This window comes from Somniosus microcephalus, chromosome 3, assembly GCF_052327205.1.
Source record: "Somniosus microcephalus isolate GS21.2 chromosome 3, FLI_Smic_1.0, whole genome shotgun sequence".
NCBI classification, from domain to species: domain Eukaryota; kingdom Metazoa; phylum Chordata; class Chondrichthyes; order Squaliformes; family Somniosidae; genus Somniosus; species Somniosus microcephalus.
In genome coordinates this window covers 173660675-173678672 of record NC_140989.1, presented here as the reverse complement: position 1 = coordinate 173678672, position 17998 = coordinate 173660675, and the positions used below count along the sequence as shown (strand labels likewise).

Sequence of the window (17998 nt, the reverse complement as noted above, 5' to 3'; positions counted from 1 at the left end):
CTGGTTCATTCATCTTCTGCACAAAGTTGCTGGGTAATCTCGCAAACTAAATTTGTCTCTTCAAAAACAAATGATTATAACCAGTCAAGAAATGTCAGTTTACAACACCTCCTGACACTCAATTAAATGCTCATAACAATAGCATCCACACATGACAGTTGCAAAGTATATTGCCTCTTTTCATAGCATTATCATGAAAGGTAATGACAACAAACTTTGTACACCAATCCAGTCTCTATACCCACAGAGCCCAGCACAGAGGCTGACAGCAAACTACGAAACTAAATGGACAAGAATGGAGTTGAGACATGTCACTTCCATTGCCCCAACTCTACCTGGTTTTGGATTTGGTAAAAGGCAGCAAACATAGTTATAGTTGTGCTTTACAGAAACAAGAAAATCATTAAGAAAGGGACACTGGAGAATACGTTATATGAAAAAAAAAAAAATCAGGATTACCAAGGATAAGCACATAGAATTGCCCCTGCTGTTACTGCCTTTCAATAACAAATCAATGTTACTTAGGTCAACTGGCAAAATATTACTTTGATAGTTTTGTCTTTTTTTAAAGGTTCAAATTTTTGTGGCTGCACATTGTTTTAATGATCTACGTCGTTATGTAACATGGCTGTACAGAAAGAAAATGTCTTGTTCAAATCCAATCTCTTCCAGTTTTTTCTGTATCCACTGCACCAATATTACAATGTGTGAAAGTTACTTTTACTCAGTTAAAAAAGCTACACAGACTGCGCTGGAAAACCAAGTAAACATAACTAAGAAACTGGAAAAATAATGCAAACAAAACAAAAAGGCAAGGCAGATTTTTACCCTATTCTATCCTCCCCCCAAAAACAGGTTATGCACATCTCCTATCAAGAGCAATGGTAGACAATCTGGTACCAGATCTCTGCTGCTCTAATGTTGCTCTGCAAAAATGACTCCAAGCAAATCCCTCCGAAATCCTTCTCATCTTGAGCGCTGATCTGGCCTTTGGTTGGTTATCTTAGATTCTTTATACACAGTATGCAAAATGGATCATGGATAATGGCATAGCATATTTCCAAATCAGTTTAAAAAAAACCTGAGTAAATGAAAAACATCACTTGACATTATGTTAAAATGTAATAAATGAAAACTGACATACCTGTTTCAGTAAACCAGGATGAAGTAGAATTTGGATTGACAGTTTCAAATCGTACTACTTGATTAAGTTCTGTTCCTTTACTGACAGCAACACATAACAGTGGGTATTCTTGTTCTGGAACCACTAGCAATTCAAAGACTTTCAATGGATTTGGCAGAGGAAAGTCAACATGCTAGGGCAAAAACAAAAGATATGAGCTTTACATTACATTAAGAATAGATTTAGTTTTTTCAAAACAAGATCAACCCTCCTTTCAAGGCTTACTGTGAAATACATATTCCATTCCATTCACTGTCACTAAGATTAATGTGAATTGAAGTGCTGGTAAAAGGAGAAATTGATGGGGGAAGTGAACCATTTTTACATGTGTAATGTTTTGCGTGACGAGAACTTAAACATGCAATGGGTAATTCATGATTCACCACTACTCTCTGCTTTCTGTCTCTTAGCCAATTTCATACCCACGCTGCCACAGCCCCTTTAATCCCATGGGCTTCAATTTTGCTAACAAGTCCATTATGTGGCATTTTATCAAAGACCTTTTGAAAGTCCATATGCACATCAACTACACTACCCTCATCAACCCTCTCTATACATCAAAGAACTCAATCAAGTTTATCAGACACTACATAACAAATCCGTGTTGGCTTCCATTAATTAACCTATGTTTTTCCAAGTGAAAATTAATTTTGTCCCAGATTATGGTGTCTCAAAGTTTCCCTGCCACCGAAGTTAGGCTGACTAGCCTGTAGTTGCTGGGATTATCGCTCTCCCCTTTTTTGAACAGGGGTGTAACATTTGCAACCCTCCAGTCCTCTGGCACTAAACTTCGTGTATTTCTGATATTATCTGCATACATTTCCCAAATTATCTTAGGCATGTGACCATCTTGAGTGCTTCCTCCTCTTTGAACTTATTCAAACACCTTGGATCCAGAATATATTTGAAACCAGTCTTCTTGGGGACAAGTAGTAGTAATAAAATTCTTATTTTTCTTGTAAATAGGAACCTCCCCATTTAATTGCATCAAAGTATTCACTTTAACATGCAGCAGTCCTGAAAAACAATCTCCACAAACATTGGGTAACTTTCTTGAAAGCATAGCGACTGCTCATTTCCAATTGTCTCCTTGAAGATGTATCGGTCGTGATATAGCCCCACAGAATTGATGCACAGAAGCTATTGGGGGGTGGGGGAAGAGGGGAGGCAAATAGGGAAGGAGAAACAAAGACTCTAGCATAATGGATCAGGTGGAGTGGATCTGATAGTTACACATGGCATCACTATGTTTTTTATATTACCCCAAAAATATCAACCTCTTGGCCTTCATGTAAAACAAGGAGCATCGCTCTTATGCCCTAAAAAACCCTGGAGATCAAGCCATCAATGTTTAATTAAAATTCAGACCATCTAGATTTAAACCAATTTCCCGCTTGGACATTTCACATACAAAGAACAACATTCAAGAACTTGTGTGTGTCTTTCATACACGATATGCCAACTGATAATGGCAAATTGTTTAAAAAGTAAGTTTCAAGCAGCATAATAGCTCTACTTGATATAATGTGTTAGACAATTCTGGCACATAGTTGCTATATTATCATTTTGTCACAACCCAGTTGGGGAGTTCTGTGGAGGTGGTCTTGCTTGTATGCATATTGTGGAGTGTCAGGAAATAGTGATCATAATTTTCATTATAACAGTAGTCTTTAAGAAGTAAATTTTGTTGCAAAGCAAAATTATTAAATTGTGAAAAATAGCCTTACTGAGGACAATTTACAAGGTTGCTGTTATTGGGTAAACATGTAAACATGCTATTTCATAAGACTGAGTTTCAAAAAGTACCCATCTAAATAATAATCCATCCAACTCTTGATGTTCAGTCTCTGTTTCATCATGTGTCCAATTTTCACTTGTATTTGACAGGAAAAATAAACCCACATACTGGAGTTTTGAACGAAAGCACAGAGCTGCAGAATTTGTAAATATTCCACTTACTTTGATCAACATAAACTTCTGCATTTGCTCAACCCACTCCAACAAGACGATGCTGGATTGCAATGCACCACAAAGGTATTTGTGTCCTGTGTAAGGATTTCTTACTGTAACAAACAATAAGCAACTTAGTATTTTTTGCAGCACTGTACGTAATATGTTGGGTTATACAATCAACTAAAACGTGTACTACAATGTGTAGAAGTTATTTTGCTACAAAATTTTGTGTTGTCTGTCACTTGTCACCATATCCTTGTTTAAGGCATCAAACAATGCTGCCACTAAGATTTCAATAAAACATAATTAAACATACCCTCAGTTAGGATTTCAGTAAATCATATTGGTGAGTGTGTGAAATTTTCACACTGTGCTTGAACTCTGAAAAGCACCCAGCAGTACATAGATACATAGAAGATAGAAGCAGGAGTAGGCCATTCGGCCCTTCGAGCCTGCTCCGCCATTCAATGAGATCATGGCTGATCATCCAAATTCAGTACCCGGTCCCTGCCTTCTCCCCATATCCCTTGATCCCTTTAGCCTTAAGAAATATATCCAACTCTTTCTTGAATATACTTAATGAACTGGCCTTCACCACCCTCTGTGGCAGAGAATTCCACAGGTTCACCACTCTCTGGGTGAAGAAATTCCTCCTCAGTTCAGTCCTAAATGGCTTACCCCTTATCCTTAGACTATGACCCCTGGTTCTGGACTCCCCAGCCATCAGAAACATCCTTCCTGCATCTAGTCTGTCCAGGCCTGACAGAATTTTATAGGTTTCGATGAGATCCCCTCTCAATCTTCTAAACTCCAGTGAGTATAAGCCCAATCGACACAATCTCTCCTCATATGTCATTCCTGCCATCCCAGGTATCAGCCTGGTGAATCTTCGCTGCACTCCTTCCATGGCAAGAACGTCCTTCCTCAGGTAAGACGACCAAAACTGCACACAATACTCAAGGTGTGGTCTCACCAAGGCCCTGTACAACTGCAGCAAGACATCCTTGTTCTTGTACTCGAACCCTCTTGCTACGAAGGCCAACATACTATTTGCCTTCTTAACCGCCTGCTGCACCTGCATGCTTACCTTCAGCGACTGGTGCACAAGAACACCCAGGTCTCTTTGCACTTCCCCTTCTCCCAATCTATTACCATTCAAATAATAATCTGCCTTCCTGTTTTTGCCACCAAAGTGGATAACCTCACATTTATCCACATTATAGTGCATTTCCCATGTTTCTGCCCAATCACCCAACCTGTCCAAATCGTGCTGGAGTTTCACGACATTCTCCTCACAGCATACCCTCTCCCCCAGCTTTGTGTCGTCTGCAAATTTGGAGATATTACATCCAATTCCCTCATCCAGATCATTAATATATATTGTGAACAGCTGGGGTCCGAGGACCGAGCCTTGCGGGACCCCACTAGTCACTGCCTGCCACTCGGAAAACGACCCGTTTATTCCAACTCTTTGCTTTCTGTCCGCCAACCAGTTCTCTATCCAAGTCAATACCTTGCCCCCAATCCCATGTGCCTTAATTTTGCACGCTAATCTTTTATGCGGGACCTTATCGAAAGCCTTCTGAAAGTCCAAATACACCACATCCACTGGTTCTCCCTTATCTATTTTACCAGTTACATCCTCAAAAAATTCCAGTAGATTAGTCAAGCATGATTTACCTTTTGTAAATCCATGTTGACTTTGTCCGATCCAGTCACTGCTTTCCAAGTGCTCTGCTATTACATCTTTTATAATGGACTCTAGCATTTTCCCCACTACCGATGTCAAGCTTACCGGTCTATAATTCCCCGCCTTTTCTCTACCACCTTTTTTGAATAGTGGGGTAACATTAGCTACCCGCCAATCCATGGGTACCGTTCCAGAGTCTATCGAGTTCTGGAAGATGACCAGCAATGCATCTACTATTTCTAGGGCCACTTCCTTAAGTACTCTGGGATGTAGATTATCAGGCCCTGGGGATTTATCGGCCTTCAGTCCCATCAATTTTCCTAACACCATTTCCCTACAAATACTGATTTCTTTCAGTTCCACCCTTTCATCAGACCCTATGTTCCCCGGCATCTCTGGGAGGTTATTTGTGTCCTCCTTTGTGAAGACAGAACCAAAATATGTATTTAGTTGGTCTGCCATTTCTTTGTTCCCCATTATAAATTCCCCCGATTCTGACTGCTAGGGACCTACGCTCGACTTCACCAATCTTTTTCTCTTCACATATCTATAAAAGCTTTTACAGTCAGTTTTTATGTTCTCTGCAAGCTTACTCTCATATTCTATTTTCCCTTTCTTAATTAATCCCTTTGTCCTCCTTTGTTGAATCCTAAACTGCTCCCAATCCTTAGGATTATTGCTTTTTCTGGCCAATTTATATGCCCTCTCCTTGGACCTTATGCTATCCCTAATTTCCCTTGTTAGCCACGGTTGGGTCACCTGTTTTGTTTTATTTTTATGCCAAACTGGGATGAACAAATTCTGTAGTTCATCCATTCGGTCTTTGAATGTTTGCCATTGCCTATCCACCGTCAACCCTTTGAGTGCCATTCCCTAATCAATCCTACCCAACTCGCTCCTCAGACCATCATAGTTTCCTTATAGATTTCATTTTTCTAAACCTGGGTCGTGTGGGGGAAGCTCTGATGGTTACTGCTGGTAGAAGTGACTGGGACAATTCTAGATGAAGAAAGAACAGCATCCAGATCTTCCCAGATGATTCAGCGAGTTTATCCAATGACTAGCTGAGCCACAGAGATCAGGAAGGTCCCCAAGTCCGATCCCCTATCTGTGCTGGGTTAACAGATCTCAGAAGGGGCAATGGTAGTTGCTCTCAAATTGGCCTAAAAACCCCTGGGTTAAGGAGGGGGAAACTAGACAGGATTCTTTCTTCTCATCGATATCCAAAAACTCCTGTTGCAAATGCATTTGTGTGGCTGCTAGGTGAGGCTTGGCTCTGTTGCCCAGCCTACTGACACTCGCCGTAAAGAATCATACATGTACAGTAACCAGCTGGGTGGTCTGCTGGAATGGGTCTGGCCCCAGGATTAATCAATGCCTTCAAGAGAGGAAGGATTTGGAGAAAATTGGCAGAAAAAAATAGCATTCAAGTAGTACATTGGCTCTCGCTCTCTCTCTCCCCCCCTCAGTCTCTCTACTCTCTTTCTCTCCCCCTCAGTCTCAATTCAATTCAATTCAAATCGCTTTATTGGCATGACAAGTTACATCTTATGTTGCCAAAGCATCGGAAAACATTCATGTTTGTTCACAAAAATACAGATCTATCCATACAGTGTATAAACAGATATATCCCTGAGTGTATAAATATACTTTCATATAATTTATATATACTCTTTTCTTATATTTAGTGGTTGTCCCTCTGTTTATGGCAAGCTGTAACAGAGTGCCGCTAGTGTTACGCAATTTCTCTCTTCCCCTAGTAGGTATGGGAGTTTTTGGTCGTCGTTCAAATTTCTGAATTCTTGGCATATTTTTGTGAATTTTGGGTAGAAATTCTCCCTTCTGCCCTGATATTTTCTACAAGCTGTGAGGAAGTGCATCTCTGTCTCCACCACTCCCTGACTGCAGTGAGAGCATATCCTGTCCTCTCTTGGTAGCCGGGTTTGCCTGTGTCTAACTTTTTCGATCGCCAGGTTATGTTCACTAAGTCTGTACTCTTTCTCTCCCCCCTCCTCACTCTCTCTCGCTCCCCCCTCCTCTCTCTCTCTCGCTCCCCCCTCCTCTCACTCTCTCTCGCTCCCCCCTCCTCTCACTCTCTCGCTCCCCCCTCCTCTCACTCTCCCCTCCTCACACTCTCGCTCCCCCCTCCTCACTCTCGCTCCCCCCTCCTCTCACTCTCTCGCTCCCCCCTCCTCTCACACTCTCGCTCCCCCCTCCTCTCACACTCTCGCTCCCCCCTCCTCTCACTCACTCTCGCTCCCCCCTCCTCTCACTCTCTCGCTCCCCCCTCCTCTCACTCTCTCTCGCTCCCCCCTCCTCTCACTCTCTCTCGCTCCCCCCTCCTCTCACTCTCTCTCGCTCCCCCCTCCTCTCACTCTCTCTCGCTCCCCCCTCCTCTCACTCTCTCTCGCTCCCCCCTCCTCTCACTCTCTCGCTCCCCCCTCCTCTCACGCTCTCGCTCCCCCCTCCTCTCACGCTCTCGCTCCCCCCTCCTCTCACGCTCTCGCTCCCCCCTCCTCTCACGCTCTCGCTCCCCCCTCCTCTCACGCTCTCGCTCCCCCCTCCTCTCACGCTCTCGCTCCCCCCTCCTCTCACGCTCTCGCTCCCCCCTCCTCTCACGCTCTCGCTCCCCCCTCCTCACTCTCGCTCCCCCCTCCTCTCACGCTCTCGCTCCCCTCCTCTCACGCTCTCGCTCCCCCCTCCTCACTCTCGCTCCCCCCTCCTCTCACGCTCTCGCTCCCCTCCTCTCACGCTCTCCCCTCCTCTCACGCTCTCGCTCCCCCCTCCTCTCACGCTCTCGCTCCCCCCTCCTCTCACTCTCTCGCTCCCCCCTCCTCTCACTCTCTCGCTCCCCCCTCCTCTCACTCTCTCTCGCTCCCCCCTCCTCTCACTCTCTCTCGCTCCCCCCTCCTCTCACGCTCTCGCTCCCCCCTCCTCTCACGCTCTCGCTCCCCCCTCCTCTCACGCTCTCGCTCCCCCCTCCTCTCACGCTCTCGCTCCCCCCTCCTCTCACGCTCTCGCTCCCCCCTCCTCTCACGCTCTCGCTCCCCCCTCCTCTCACGCTCTCGCTCCCCCCTCCTCTCACGCTCTCGCTCCCCCCTCCTCTCACGCTCTCGCTCCCCCCTCCTCTCACGCTCTCGCTCCCCCCTCCTCACTCTCGCTCCCCCCTCCTCTCACGCTCTCGCTCCCCTCCTCTCACGCTCTCGCTCCCCCCTCCTCTCACGCTCTCGCTGCCCCCTCCTCTCACGCTCTCGCTCCCCTCCTCTCACGCTCTCGCTGCCCCCTCCTCTCACGCTCTCGCTCCCCTCCTCTCACGCTCTCCCCTCCTCTCACGCTCTCGCTCCCCCCTCCTCTCACGCTCTCGCTCCCCCCTCCTCTCACTCTCTCGCTCCCCCCTCCTCTCACTCTCTCTCGCTCCCCCCTCCTCTCACTCTCTCTCGCTCCCCCCTCCTCTCACGCTCTCGCTCCCCCCTCCTCTCACGCTCTCGCTCCCCCCTCCTCTCACGCTCTCGCTCCCCCCTCCTCTCACGCTCTCGCTCCCCCCTCCTCTCACGCTCTCGCTCCCCCCTCCTCTCACGCTCTCGCTCCCCCCTCCTCTCACGCTCTCGCTCCCCCCCTCCTCTCACGCTCTCGCTCCCCCCTCCTCACTCTCGCTCCCCCCTCCTCTCACGCTCTCGCTCCCCTCCTCTCACGCTCTCGCTCCCCTCCTCTCACGCTCTCGCTCCCCTCCTCTCACGCTCTCGCTCCCCTCCTCTCACGCTCTCGCTCCCCCCTCCTCTCACGCTCTCGCTGCCCCCTCCTCTCACGCTCTCGCTCCCCCCTCCTCTCACGCTCTCGCTCCCCCCTCCTCTCACGCTCTCGCTCCCCCCTCCTCTCACGCTCTCGCTCCCCCCTCCTCTCACTCTCTCGCTCCCCCCTCCTCTCACTCTCTCTCGCTCCCCCCTCCTCTCACTCTCTCTCGCTCCCCCCTCCTCTCACGCTCTCGCTCCCCCCTCCTCTCACGCTCTCGCTCCCCCCTCCTCTCACGCTCTCGCTCCCCCCTCCTCTCACGCTCTCGCCTCCTCTCACGCTCTCGCTCCCCCCTCCTCTCACGCTCCCCCCTCCTCTCACGCTCTCGCTCCCCCCTCCTCTCACGCTCTCGCTCCCCCCTCCTCTCACGCTCTCGCTCCCCCCTCCTCTCACGCTCTCGCTCCCCCCTCCTCTCACGCTCTCGCTCCCCCCTCCTCTCACGCTCTCGCTCCCCCCTCCTCTCACGCTCTCGCTCCCCCCTCCTCTCACGCTCTCGCTCCCCCCTCCTCTCACGCTCTCGCTCCCCCCTCCTCTCACGCTCTCGCCTCCTCTCACGCTCTCGCCTCCTCTCACGCTCTCGCCTCCTCTCACGCTCTCGCTCCCCCCTCCTCTCACGCTCTCGCTCCCCCCTCCTCTCACGCTCTCGCTCCCCTCCTCTCACGCTCTCGCTCCCCCCTCCTCTCACGCTCTCGCTCCCCCCTCCTCTCACGCTCTCGCTCCCCCCTCCTCTCACGCTCTCGCTCCCCCCTCCTCTCACGCTCTCGCTCCCCCCTCCTCTCACGCTCTCGCTCCCCCCTCCTCTCACGCTCTCGCCTCCTCTCACGCTCTCGCCTCCTCTCACGCTCTCGCCTCCTCTCACGCTCTCGCTCCCCCCTCCTCTCACGCTCTCGCTCCCCTCCTCTCACGCTCTCGCTCCCCCCTCCTCTCACGCTCTCGCTCCCCCCTCCTCTCACGCTCTCGCTCCCCCCTCCTCTCACGCTCTCGCTCCCCCCTCCTCTCACGCTCTCGCTCCCCCCTCCTCTCACGCTCTCCCCTCCTCTCACGCTCTCTCGCTCCCCCCTCCTCTCACTCTCTCTCGCTCCCCCCTCCTCACTCTCGCTCCCCCCTCCTCACACTCTCGCTCCCCCCTCCTCTCTCACTCTCGCTCCCCCCTCCTCACACGCTCGCTCCCCCCTCCTCACACGCTCGCTCCCCCCTCCTCACACGCTCGCTCCCCCCTCCTCACACGCTCGCTCCCCCCTCCTCACACGCTCGCTCCCCCCTCCTCACACGCTCGCTCCCCCCTCCTCACACGCTCGCTCCCCCCTCCTCACACGCTCGCTCCCCCCTCCTCACACGCTCGCTCCCCCCTCCTCACACGCTCGCTCCCCCCTCCTCACACGCTCGCTCCCCCCTCCTCACACGCTCGCTCCCCCCTCCTCACACGCTCGCTCCCCCCCTCCTCACACGCTCGCTCCCCCCTCCTCTCACACTCTCGCTCCCCCCTCCTCTCACACGCTCGCTCCCCCCTCCTCACACGCTCGCTCCCCCCCTCCTCACACGCTCGCTCCCCCCTCCTCACACGCTCGCTCCCCCCTCCTCACACGCTCGCTCCCCCCTCCTCACACGCTCGCTCCCCCCTCCTCACACGCTCGCTCCCCCCTCCTCACACGCTCGCTCCCCCCTCCTCACACGCTCGCTCCCCCCTCCTCACACGCTCGCTCCCCCTCCTCACACGCTCGCTCCCCCCTCCTCACACGCTCGCTCCCCCCTCCTCACACGCTCGCTCCCCCCTCCTCACACGCTCGCTCCCCCCTCCTCACACGCTCGCTCCCCCCTCCTCACACGCTCGCTCCCCCCTCCTCTCACACTCTCGCTCCCCCCTCCTCTCACACGCTCGCTCCCCCCTCCTCACACGCTCGCTCCCCCCTCCTCACACGCTCGCTCCCCCCTCCTCACACGCTCGCTCCCCCCTCCTCACACGCTCGCTCCCCCCTCCTCACACGCTCGCTCCCCCCTCCTCACACGCTCGCTCCCCCCTCCTCACACGCTCGCTCCCCCCTCCTCACACGCTCGCTCCCCCCTCCTCACACGCTCGCTCCCCCCTCCTCACACGCTCGCTCCCCCCTCCTCACACGCTCGCTCCCCCCTCCTCACACGCTCGCTCCCCCCTCCTCACACGCTCGCTCCCCCCCTCCTCACACGCTCGCTCCCCCCTCCTCACACGCTCGCTCCCCCCTCCTCACACGCTCGCTCCCCCCTCCTCACACGCTCGCTCCCCCCTCCTCACACGCTCGCTCCCCCCTCCTCACACGCTCGCTCCCCCCTCCTCACACGCTCGCTCCCCCCTCCTCACACGCTCGCTCCCCCCTCCTCACACGCTCGCTCCCCCTCCTCACACGCTCGCTCCCCCTCCTCACACGCTCGCTCCCCCCTCCTCACACGCTCGCTCCCCCCTCCTCACACGCTCGCTCCCCCCTCCTCACACGCTCGCTCCCCCCTCCTCACACGCTCGCTCCCCCCTCCTCACACGCTCGCTCCCCCCTCCTCACACGCTCGCTCCCCCCTCCTCACACGCTCGCTCCCCCCTCCTCACACGCTCGCTGCCCCCTCCTCACACGCTCGCTGCCCCCTCCTCACACGCTCGCTGCCCCCTCCTCACACGCTCGCTGCCCCCTCCTCACACGCTCGCTGCCCCCTCCTCACACGCTCGCTGCCCCCTCCTCACACGCTCGCTGCCCCCTCCTCAGTCTCTCTCCCCCCCTCCTCAGTCTCTCTCTCTCTCCCCCTCCTCAGTCTCTCTCTCTCTCCCCCCTCAGTCTCTCTCTCTCTCTCCCCCCTCAGTCTCTCTCTCTCTCTCCCCCCTCAGTCTCTCTCTCTCTCTCCCCCCTCAGTCTCTCTCTCTCTCTCCCCCCTCAGTCTCTCTCTCTCTATCTCCCCAGTCTCTCTCTCTTCCCCAGTCTCTCCCTCTCTCTCGTCTCTCTCCCCCCAGTCTCTCTACTCTCTCTCTCTCCCCCTCTCTGTCTGTCTCTCTCTCCTTCCCTCTCTCTCTCTTGTCTCCCCCCAGTCTCTCTCTCTCTCTTGCATCACGGGAGGCGTTTCATTCCATGTGTGGGCGAACCTAATCCTGCAGCCTCCCGAAACGTCGCTGCCATTTTTAAAATACCGACAGCGACAGCACAACAAACCCCCACAGTGCGGCTCCGGCACAGTATCCCGCTCCCGGCCCGCCGGAGCGGGAGGCGAGTTGGGGTCACTCGGGCCGGGCCTCACAACTGCTCGGCCCGAGACACAGAGCGGGGGAGCGGCAGCGGCCGGCCGTATATCCCGCTCCCGGCCCGCCGGAGCGGGAGGCGAGTTGGGGTCACTCGGGCCGGGCCTCACAACTGCTCGGCCGAGACACAGAGCGGGGGAGCGGCAGCGGCCGGCCGTAAAACCGCGCGGCCCTGTAAACTGCCGTTTTACAAAAAAAACCTTGGCAACGCCGGGCCCCCCCCCCCACTTCCTTCCGCTTCCCCCCTCATCCGCCCCCTTCCTCCCCCCGCCCCCCTTCCCCCCCAGTCGCTCGCTCTCTCCCTTCCCCCCCCAAGTCCCCCAGTCGCTCGCTCTCTTCCCCCCCCCGTCGCTCGCTCTCTTCCCTCCCCCAGTCGCTCGCTCGCTCTCTTCCCCCCCCGTCGCTTGCTCGCTCTGTCGCTCGCTCGCTCTTCCCCCCCCCCCCAGTCGCTCGCTCTCTCCCCCCCCCAGTCGCTCGCTCTCTTCCCCCCCAGTCGCTCGCTCGCTCTCTTCCCCCCCCAGTCGCTCGCTCGCTCTCTTCCCCCCCAGTCGCTCGCTCGCTCTCTTCCCCCCCAGTCGCTCGCTCGCTCTCTTCCCCCCCAGTCGCTCGCTCGCTCTCTTCCCCCCCCAGTCGCTCGCTCGCTCTCTTCCCCCCCCAGTCGCTCGCTCGCTCTCTTCCCCCCCCAGTCGCTCGCTCGCTCTCTTCCCCCCCCCAGTCGCTCGCTCGCTCTCTTTTCCCCCCCCGTCGCTCGCTCGCTCTCTTCCCCCCCCAGTCGCTCGCACGCTCTGTTCCCCCCCCCCCGTCGCTCGCTCTCTTCCCCCCCGTCGCTCGCTCGCTTCCCCCCCCAGTCGCTCGCTCGCTCTCTTCCCCCCCCAGTCGCTCGCTCGCTCTCTTCCCCCCCCAGTCGCTCGCTCGCTCTCTTCCCCCCCAGTCGCTCGCTCGCTTCCCCCCCCGTCGCTCGCTCTCTTCCCCCCCCCGTCGCTCGCTCGCTCTCTTCCCCCCCCCAGTCGCTCGCTCGCTCTCTTCCCCCCCCAGTCGCTCGCTCGCTTCCCCCCCCGTCGCTCGCTCGCTCTCTTCCCCCCCCCCGTCGCTCGCTCGCTCTCTTCCCCCCCCCAGTCGCTCGCTCGCTCTCTTCCCCCCCCCAGTCGCTCGCTCGCTCTCTTCCCCCCCAGTCGCTCGCTCGCTTTCTTCCCCCCCCAGTCGCTCGCTCGCTTTCTTCCCCCCCAGTCGCTCGCTCGCTCCCCCCCCGTCGCTCGCTCGCTTCCCCCGTCGCTCGCTCGCTCCCCCCGTCGCTCGCTCTCTTCCCCCCGTCGCTCGCTCGCTCTCTTCCCCCCCGTCGCTCGCTCGCTCTCTTCCCCCCCGTCGCTCGCTCGCTCTCTTCCCCCCCGTCGCTCGCTCGCTCTCTTCCCCCCCCGTCGCTCGCTCGCTCTCTTCCCCCCCGTCGCTCGCTCGCTCTCTTCCCCCCCGTCGCTCGCTCGCTCTCTTCCCCCCCGTCGCTCGCTCGCTCTCTTCCCCCCCGTCGCTCGCTCGCTCTCTTCCCCCCCCGTCGCTCGCTCGCTCTCTTCCCCCCCGTCGCTCGCTCGCTCTCTTCCCCCCCGTCGCTCGCTCGCTCTCTTCCCCCCCGTCGCTCGCTCGCTCTCTTCCCCCCCGTCGCTCGCTCGCTCTCTTCCCCCCCGTCGCTCGCTCGCTCTCTTCCCCCCCGTCGCTCGCTCGCTCTCTTCCCCCCCGTCGCTCGCTCGCTCTCTTCCCCCCCGTCGCTCGCTCGCTCTCTTCCCCCCCGTCGCTCGCTCGCTCTCTTCCCCCTCGTCGCTCGCTCGCTCTCTTCCCCCCCGTCGCTCGCTCGGTTCCCCCCCCGTCGCTCGCTCGCTCTGTTCCCCCCCCGTCGCTCGCATCGCTCTGTTCCCCCCCCAGTCGCTCGCATCGCTTCCCCCCCCAGTCGCTCGCTCTCTTCCCCCCCCAGTCGCTCGCTCGCTCCCCCCCGTCGCTCGCTCGATCCCCCCCGTCGCTCGCTCGCTTCCCCCGTCGCTCGCTCGCTCCCCCCGTCGCTCGCTCGCTCCCCCCGTCGCTCGCTCGCTCCCCCCGTCGCTCGCTCGCTCCCCCCGTCGCTCGCTCGCTCCCCCCCGTCGCTCGCTCTCTTCCCCCCCGTCGCTCGCTCGCTCTCTTCCCCCCCAGTCGCTCGCTCGCTCCCCCCCGGTCGCTCGCTCGCTCCCCCCCGGTCGCTCGCTCGCTCCCCCCCGGTCGCTCGCTCGCTCCCCCCCGTCGCTCGCTCGCTCCCCCCCGTCGCTCGCTCGCTCCCCCCCGTCGCTCGCTCGCTCCCCCCGTCGCTCGCATCGCTCCCCCCCGTCGCTCGCTCGCTCCCCCCCCGTCGCTCGCTCGCTCCCCCCCCGTCGCTCGCTCGCTCCCCCCCGTCGCTCGCTCGCTCCCCCCCCGTCGCTCGCTCGCTCCCCCCCCGTCGCTCGCTCGCTCTCTTCCCCCCCGTCGCTCGCTCGCTCTCTTCCCCCCCAGTCGCTCGCTCGCTCTCTTCCCCCCCGTCGCTCGCTCGCTCCCCCCCGTCGCTCGCTCGCTCCCCCCGTCGCTCGCTCGCTCTCTTCTCCCCCGTCGCTCGCTCGCTCTCTTCTCCCCCGTCGCTCGCTCGCTCTCTTCCCCCCCGTCGCTCGCTCGCTCTCTTCCCCCCCGTCGCTCGCTCGCTCTCTTCCCCCCCGTCGCTCGCTCGCTCTCTTCCCCCCCGTCGCTCGCTCGCTCTCTTCCCCCCCGTCGCTCGCTCGCTCTCTTCCCCCCGTCGCTCGCTCGCTCTCTTCCCCCCGTCGCTCGCTCGCTCTCTTCCCCCCCGTCGCTCGCTCGCTCTCTTCCCCCCGTCGCTCGCTCGCTCTCTTCCCCCCCGTCGCTCGCTCGCTCTCTTCCCCCCCGTCGCTCGCTCGCTCTCTTACCCCCGTCGCTCGCTCGCTCTCTTCCCCCCCGTCGCTCGCTCGCTCTCTTCCCCCCGTCGCTCGCTCTCTTCCCCGTCGCTCGCTCGCTCTCTTCCCCCGTCGCTCGCTCGCTCTCTTCCCCCCCGTCGCTCGCTCGCTCTCTTCCCCCCGTCGCTCGCTCGCTCTCTTCCCCCCGTCGCTCGCTCGCTCTCTTCCCCTCCGTCGCTCGCTCGCTCTCTTCCCCCCCGTCGCTCGCTCGCTCTCTTCCCCCCCGTCGCTCGCTCGCTCTCTTCCCCCCCGTCGCTCGCTCGCTCTCTTCCCCCCCGTCGCTCGCTCGCTCTCTTCCCCCCGTCGCTCGCTCGCTCTCTTCCCCCCCGTCGCTCGCTCGCTCTCTTCCCCCCGTCGCTCGCTCGCTTCCCCCGTCGCTCGCTCGCTCCCGTCGCTCGCTCGCTCCCCCCGTCGCTCGCTCGCTCTCTTCCCCCGTCGCTCGCTCGCTCTCTTCCCCCGTCGCTCGCTCGCTCTCTTCCCCCCGTCGCTCGCTCGCTCTCTTCCCCCCGTCGCTCGCTCGCTCTCTTCCCCCGTCGCTCGCTCGCTCTCTTCCCCCCCGTCGCTCGCTCGCTCTCTTCCCCCCCGTCGCTCGCTCGCTCTCTTCCCCCCGTCGCTCGCTCGCTCTCTTCCCCCCCGTCACTCGCTCGCTTCCCCCCGTCGCTCGCTCGCTCTCTTCCCCCCCGTCGCTCGCATCGCTCTCTTCCCCCCCGTCGCTCGCTCGCTCTCTTCCCCCCCGTCGCTCGCTCTCTTCCCCCCCGTCGCTCGCTCGCTCTCTTCCCCCCCGTCGCTCGCTCGCTCTCTTCCCCCCCGTCGCTCGCTCGCTCTCTTCCCCCCCGTCGCTCGCTCGCTCTCTTCCCCCCCGTCGCTCGCTCGCTCTCTTCCCCCCCGTCGCTCGCTCGCTCTCTTCCCCCCGTCGCTCGCTCGCTCTCTTCCCCCCCGTCGCTCGCTCGCTCTCTTCCCCCCCGTCGCTCGCTCGCTCTCTTCCCCCCCGTCGCTCGCTCGCTCGCTCTCTTCCCCCCCGTCGCTCGCTCGCTCTCTTCCCCCCCGTCGCTCGCTCGCTCTCTTCCCCCCCCGTCGCTCGCTCCCTCGCTCTCTTCCCCCCAGTTGCTCGCTCGCTCTCTTCCAACATGTCCTCAAAAAAGCCTCGGCACCGCCGGGCACCCCCAGCTAGTCTTCTTCTATCTATCTATATCTATATATAAAAGGATACTTCTGTCTGTCATTCCGTCTTTCTGTCTTGATTTAACTCGAAAGTTAAAGAGCGTACCTACACGTGCGTTACGTCGAAAGAAAGCTGACGATTCCAGAACCGTCCTAAGCGTATTTACGTTTCGGCTGGACAAAAATTGCGCCCGCGGTATCCAAAAAACGTTCAACATTCCGCTCATTAGCATCTCATTATCCGCTCATGAGCGACAGAGTGACCGAGGTCGACCAATCGTACGCCGGGTTCCTGGCGCGTGCAGGTGGGCCCTCCTACAGTCGAGTGACGGGACGATTGACCAATCCTACGCTTTGGTGACCTGACGGTCGACCAATCGGTGCGTGTGTGGGCGGGCCTTATCGTTCTGAACCAAGGTGAATCGCCGCCATCTTGATTCTAAACTTTTCATTTCTTTTTCCCGCTTTCTGCGTGTTTCTTTTCAAATCTACATTTCCAGCAAAAAAAAAGTTGCTTTTAAAACACAAATTGTTTTTAAAAAAAGTTAATTAATTTGTAAATCTTTTCTCTAACCTCTATAATTCGCCTACCTTTCACCGTTTTTCCAGGCCCGGGGCCTAGGCTTCTCCAACTGCCAGCAGTGCAACTCTAGACCCAGGCTCCCAGCCTAGGCAGAGACAAACACTGGCAGAGGAGAGACGGTGTGCTGCCTCAGCTCCATTCCCAGGGTCAGTAGGTGGGGAGGCTTCATAAGCAACTGGGGTAGGTCGCAAGCCCCGAATAATAATCTGAAGATCCTGTGTTTGCAGCTGAGGAAATTTCTTCTGCTGACAGCCCCAGATTAACGGCAGCCATCTTTGTCAAGGAGGGCGAAAAGTTTCAGTGCGATGCCATTTTGATTCAGTGTGTAACAGAGTGCCTGCGCGGCCACTTAGTACAGGAACATAGAGTGGGTGGGGCGTCTGTGCTCCAAATCGGGTCCTGGTGACCGAGACAGACAATCGACTGTGTGGGCGGGGGCCTAATCTTTCCAACTGAAAAGCAAGCAGCGGCCATTGTTTGTGGTACAACACTGAGGGGTGAGGACCCCTTTTTTTAATAAAAAGATTGGTGAGGTTGTGAAGTGTATGTTATAGAAAGATTTACCAAAAATGTTTTATAAGTACAGGAAACTTTGTGCTATCCGGAGGTGAGCTATCGGGCAATCTGGAGCCACCACAAAAATCAGCAGCCGTTTTTTATTCTTTGTTTGTTTATTTTCCTTTGTTTGAACAGTCAAGCTGTGCAAGGTCTGTAGCTTTAGCAACAGCTTCAGCTGCAGAGCTTTAGGGCCACACCCGAAGCTGTTGCTAAGCAACAGTGTTCGTTGTCAAATACGGAGATAAGAATCTCCGTATCTCTCAACATTAACTCTGGAGAGTATGGCAGTTTTAAGGCAAGGCAGCAGCTCAGTCCCGTGGGTGCCGGATAGCACAAAGTTTCCTGCACTTTAAGTATATCTCCCCACCTCCCTTTCCACCCCCTTCCCCCCCACCCGCTCTCTCTCTCTCTTCCCCCCAGTCGCTCTCTCTCTTCCCCCCCCAGTCGCTCTCTCTCTTCCCCCCAGTCGCTCTCTCTCTTCCCCCCCAGTCGCTCTCTCTCTTGCCCCCCAGTCGCGCGCTCTCTTGCCCCCCAGTCGCGCTCTCTCTTCCCCCCCAGTCGCTCTCTCTCTTCCCCCCCCAGTCGCTCTCTCTCTTCCCCCCCCAGTCGCTCTCTCTCTTCCCCCCCAGTCGCTCTCTCTCTTCCCCCCCAGTCGCTCTCTCTCTTCCCCCCCAGTCGCTCTCTCTCTTCCCCCCCCAGTCGCTCTCTCTCTCTTCCCCCCAGTCGCTCTCTCTCTTCCCCCCCAGTCGCTCTCTCTCTTCCCCCCCAGTCGCTCTCTCTCTTGCCCCCCAGTCGCGCGCTCTCTTGCCCCCCAGTCGCGCTCTCTCTTCCCCCCCAGTCGCTCTCTCTCTTCCCCCCCCAGTCGCTCTCTCTC

At 57.3% G+C, this 17998-nt stretch overlaps 1 protein-coding gene across 14 annotated transcripts in view; it reads right to left on the bottom strand.

Annotated features, from left to right (window-relative positions):
* The window catches only part of LOC147121580 (mitogen-activated protein kinase kinase kinase kinase 3-like), a 244010-nt gene that overhangs the window by 13646 nt on the left and 212366 nt on the right, over nucleotides 1–17998 (bottom strand). For all 14 annotated transcript variants that reach the window (XM_085981929.1, XM_085981930.1, XM_085981939.1 and 11 more), the window contains 2 exons: nucleotides 3143–3246; nucleotides 1145–1316 (listed from right to left, as the gene is read on the bottom strand). In XM_085981929.1, coding sequence (XP_085838055.1) covers nucleotides 1145–1316; nucleotides 3143–3246 — 276 coding nt within the window. The remainder of the gene's footprint in view (nucleotides 1–1144; nucleotides 1317–3142; nucleotides 3247–17998) is intronic.